At 33.6% G+C, this 5,522-nt stretch overlaps 1 protein-coding gene across 1 annotated transcript in view; it reads right to left on the reverse strand.

Annotated features, from left to right (window-relative positions):
* Positions 1 to 6: 6 nt before the first annotated feature.
* Positions 7 to 5,522, reverse strand: part of LOC106474544 (gonadotropin-releasing hormone II receptor-like) — a 16,955-nt gene continuing 11,439 nt past the window's right edge. Inside the window, exons 2-3 of the mRNA XM_022402870.1 lie at positions 3,255 to 3,488; positions 7 to 1,322 (exon numbers count right to left, since the gene is read on the reverse strand). Of these exons, the coding sequence (XP_022258578.1) occupies positions 609 to 1,322; positions 3,255 to 3,488 (948 nt within the window). The 3' untranslated portion in view covers positions 7 to 608. The remainder of the gene's footprint in view (positions 1,323 to 3,254; positions 3,489 to 5,522) is intronic.

Consider the following 5,522-nt stretch of genomic DNA (forward strand, 5'->3'; position numbering starts at 1 on the left):
CAGACGGTATTAGGAGTAGCAGGGGTCGACTTGTGCTTTGTATCAACAGATATTTATTACGTCAACTTTTAAATAGACGCAAAGCTTTGTTGTTTTTTTATTTTTTCAATAATAAATACAAGATTTGAATTATCACTATTGAGCGTTTTACGTTACTCGACTATAAGCACCCGCCATCTTTTCTCATATTATTCATAAGACAACATCAATCAGTGTGTGTGCGTTACACATTACCATTTCACATTTGAGAACGTAATAATTTAGACACTGTAAACTACAGAACAAGTTGACTGTTATCCACATAGAAATTACATACGTATAGTATACGGCACAAAGAGATGAGAATTTTACTTTTAAAAGTGATATCAGTATACTGAAAAACTTACTAACTACTCACCTTACGATCACACTAAACAAGTTACAGTCTGGTAAGAGTGAGGCTTAACGTTTCTGTTTACATAATAAATCTAAAATAGAAATTAAACTATTTCCAAATGTCTCAAATTCTCGTTTTATTTCCATCAAACAAAATAATTTGAATGTAAGGCTTGTAAATAATTTAATTGGAGATCAGTTTGAGACACGTGTTTATAAACAGTATCTTTGTTTTAAACACGCGAAGAAGAAGAACAGCTACCCCTTGTTTTTTGACGACTTTTCCCGCCACCAAGAAACTGACGGTTGTACATTTCTATCTCGATCGCCGCCATCTTGCGGGTTTTTCGTTGACAGTTCTGTTTCTGCACGACCGCTGAGCTGCAAGCGGTGTCCCCAGAATCCATAGGATTGCTGCATGACTGGGATGCTGTGATGCAGCTACGGAAATCCTTCTTTCTGTAAACAATTTCAATAAAACCTTTGCGGACTCGAACATTGAAATAACCATAAAAAATTGGATTTAGCGCACTGTTTAGTAAAGCAAGCGTTTCTGCTCCCACAATTACAGTTTGGGGTATCTTGATATTGTAATTACTAAAAATTCGGATGTTATGGACGATAAAATAGGGAGTCCAACAGATCACAAAACTGGCGATAATACAAATAGTCAGTTTAAGAGTCTTAATTTTAGCTCGTGGGATTGCGTTCGCTGAACCGACAGATCGACGAAGACAAATGTCATCTTTTTTCTTGGGGCTTTCACGGCTCGCGGCACAGAGAGTTCGCAAGACGTTTAGGTAACAGAAACTGATGCAGACCGTGGGGATGACCAAAATGTAGGTAGTAAGCCAACTGAAATAGACTTTCCTCTGCCACATGGCTGTGTATCCCTGACTAACACATTCGTATCGTATCCGACCTGTCGTAGTAACGCCTTTTTCTTTCTGAAAATGTAGAATATTTTTGTACTTTCCTCCTATACGGTCATTATTCTAAAATTATTCATGTTATTGTTCTAGCAGTAATTTTGATGTTTAAATCACAGAATAAAAGTAATTAAAATTGACTAAAATACAAGGTTTTAAAAAGAAATAAAGACATTTTACAAATACTAGATTCATGACTTTTAATTTTAAAGCAAAATATGAGCAACTGTTTTTATGAGTTTCAACTGTTAGATTTCTAAGAAAAAACAACTTATTTTTTAATCATATAGGGGGCGTTCTCCCGCAGGAGAAAGGTCGAGACTTGGCTTGTAGTTCGGATTCTCTCTCTCCACGTTAAAATGTTTACGTGTCTTCTTTGTAACTCTAGGTTGGTTTGAACACATTTCATGTACACTCATGTTTATCATTTAACATTTTAATGTCACGAGCTAAGATTATTAAGTTAAAATTTGGGTAGAAGAGGAGTAGAATAGACAAACAGAAAAACGAGTGTAAGTAAGATTAAAAGCCACATATTAGCAGCTTTGAAACAGACTGTGTACTCTTATCACACACACACACACTTACAAAAAAGGAAAAGATTCATGAAAACTCTGTTACTCTACTATAACTTAGACGTCGCGAAGATCTACAGTAAAAAACAGACTTACTTTATGTGTCCATGTTCTATTTATTATGTTTAGTTTACTTTTTGGAATGGTTCTCATTATAGAGCTGGTTTCATGTTTTTAATTGTTCGTTTGTTTGCTTGTAATTAAGCACAAAGCTACACAATGGGCTATCTGTGCTCTGCTCACCACGGGTATCGAAACCCGGATTCTAGCGTTGTAAATCCGCAGACATACCGCTGTGCCATTGGGGGGGGGGGGGCATGTTTTTGAAGTTTCACGAACGTAAATGTGAACACGTGTAACTTTGCTGGTAAAAAACTTAATCTCGAAGGTATTATCCAAAGTACTGTTTGTTTTAATTATTATGAAGATTTGCATAACGCTAGGACTAAATCCAAATAGAACGTGCCACCATGCAACAAACTCTGGCTAAGTCGTCTTGTAAGAACGAGAAAAATACAACACTAATGAAGTTCTATATCTAGCCTCAATAAACCCTCAACATCCCGGAATATAACTTGTTTTCGTGACAATTCTTAGGCCTATTCATTTTCCAGTTTTCAGATATTTCGTCAGCTTTCGAGACTGAAACCGTAAACTTTTAAACGATAAAACCATAGAAAACATGGAGTCAGCCCGAAGGAGTTAACCACGAAACCGTCGTTAATAAAACGACACATAACTTTAGAAAATCAATGTAACAAAAGTAAAAAATAAATAAAATTGCTTTTGGAATTACGTGAAGTCAAACAAAGCACACAATAAGTCAAATATCAAATATATTATGGTTGAGAAACCAAACAACAGCAACAACAACAACACCCTCTCCCCCGAACGTTCATCTGTTTTATACGTTACGTATTAACCAGAACTTTATTCTTTAAAATGAAATCTCTCTTCTCTTACATTTTTTTTTAAAAGTTTTGATCAAACCGCTCTAACTCTCAATTCCCTCATTGGAAATGATGGTAACAAAAATATATTTTTTTATCATTGATCTACTTTGCCATTTTTATACGTTAAATATTTCTCTTTTTTATTCTTTCATTGTTTTCTGTCAATCGCGGGGACTTGAAACCCGTATTTTTTGTAGTGTAAATGTGTAGACTTACTCACCGAGGGGGAACTCTGCTATTCTGTGATTAAATCTTAAAAAAAAAAAAACAATTTTAAATAAGGCTTCTGAGAACGGACCTTAATTACTAGATGTCAGATTATTAGTTTGAACAATAAGATTAATTTTAGTCAATAAAGTATATTGAATTGTACAAGTATACAGAAACAAACAACAACAACAAGGTAGTGCACTGATGCTTACCTGAACAAAGATGAAAATCTGGGGCACAGCCACAGTAAAAGCCAAAATCCAAGAAGTAAAAATCAGTCTCCTAGCTCGAATATTTCCGACGGTTGACTGAAGTGGTTTACAGATCGCCTGGTAGCGATCGTAGCTCATAGACGTCAGGATGAAGGTTGTGCTGGCAAGAGTCACTATCTGAGCGTAAACAATCAGTTTACAGCAAACGGCTCCAAGAACCCACTCTCCAAACACCTTCAGTGTTAGATAAGAACGGAGAATCAGACTGTTTCAAACCAACGGACTCGGATCTATTCTCAGACATTAACTGTTAGTATATTCACTAAAGTTAGTCCGTCGATAGGTGAAAGTAAGTTACACTTTATCTGTTTCACTTCCAAAGTATTTAAAGATGATAGTTAAATTTGTAAAGAAGTTGAAAAAGCCAAAATCCACATCCAAGCCAGTTGAATTTTATAAAAACGCTTCTTTTGAATCACACCGAACGCAAATAAAAACAAAAATTCTACATTCATAAACAAGAATACAAGACTACTTTAAAAATGTATAAGACTAATTCAATAAGTACCAACTTCCTTCCCTCTGTGTTTATGTTTATACATATTCCAAATTGTGTTAGCGTTAAATTGCTTACAGTTAGTTAGCACTAAATCTACCCTTTTATGTCTCTATGTGTCATCAGGCAAATTGTGTTAGCGTTCATGAGTTAAGCATTTTTAAATTGCTTACAGTTAGCTAGCACCAGACATAAAAGGGCAGCTTTGCAATTTAAAAATGCTTAACTCATGAACGCTAACACAATTTGCCTGATGACACAGACAGACATAAAAGGGTAGATTTAGTGCTAACTAACTGTAAGCAATTTAAAAATGCTTAACTCATGAACGCTAACACAATTTGCCTGATGACACAGACAGTGCTAACTAACTGTAAAGACATAAAAGGGCAGCTTTGTCTGTGTCATCAAGCAAATTGTGTTAGCGTTCATGAGTTAAGCATTTTAAAAATGCTTATAAGTTTTCGCGATCATTGTTAAACTGTCATTTTAAACTCAACAATAGTTTTGCAGTATTTCATAAGCTGTATATTATTCCATTTTAAACTCAACAATAGTTTTGCAGTATTTCATAAGCTGTATATTATTCCATTTTAAACTCAACAATAGTTTTGCAGTATTTCATAAGCTGTATATTATTCCATTTTAAACTCAACCATAGTTTTTTTTAGTATTTCATAAGCTGTATATTTTGTCATTAATTTTGGAAAATGATAGCTCTCCTACAAAGGGCAAACAATAAAACAATTATCTCAAATAAATTTCTTAAGCCTTTGTAGCCGAGTCATTTATTATGGGTATTACGGTTACATAAAGACTCAAACTTTTTATTTCTAAAATGCTATAATTATATGCATTATGTGGTCAGAGTTGTCCCTGATTTTTATGTTAAAGTAATTTAATTTTCATTTTAATATATATAAGAATAAATCAAATCATCTTCTTCATCTCGGATCTCCAAATGTCTTATCTTCTATTTCCTTTGTTAGAAAATGTTGAAAAGGTTTTATTTTATTAGTAAAGGAAAAAAAGATTATATTATTATAGAGTTAAGAATATAATCACGTTAACCTCGTTCTTTTTTGTATCTTTGATCATAGCCACTGAGGTTAAGATGAAATATTTCCTACGTAACCTCTCTCAAAATAAATTCGTGATAATGTTGTTTTCTGGACGTTTTTATTTTCTTATTTTATTCTTTCAAATCCCGATCGTTAAATTTGTAATTTAAAAATTACATCGGAGCACTTTAAATAAAACTACATTTAACCCTATCCATCTGGTTGAGTTCTCCGCAACACTTTAAGTTAACAAGAGGACACTTAATGAAGAGAATAAATTTGAATTTTGCAGGGTTTAAACATAATAGCTTATAGCAGGACAGTAAAATCTGCCAGTAAGAATACTTAATCGCTATGTTTAGCAGCCATTATCGCTTCCAGCTGATCAGTGTTATCTGACTGTTACTGTAAACGTAGATTCCGTTACAATAAATATTTTAAACCCTAATTGATCAGTGTTATCTGACTGTTACTGTAAATGTAGATTCCGTTACAATAAATATTTTAAACCCTAATTGATCAGTGTTATCTGACTGTTACTGTAAATGTAGATTCCGTTACAATAAATATTTTAAACCCTAATTGATCAGTGTTATCTGACTGTTACTGTAAATGTAGATTCCGTTACAATAAATATTTTAAACCCTAATT

This window comes from Limulus polyphemus, unplaced genomic scaffold, assembly GCF_000517525.1.
Source record: "Limulus polyphemus unplaced genomic scaffold, Limulus_polyphemus-2.1.2 Scaffold7340, whole genome shotgun sequence".
In the NCBI taxonomy this organism is placed as follows: Eukaryota; Metazoa; Arthropoda; class Merostomata; order Xiphosura; family Limulidae; genus Limulus; species Limulus polyphemus.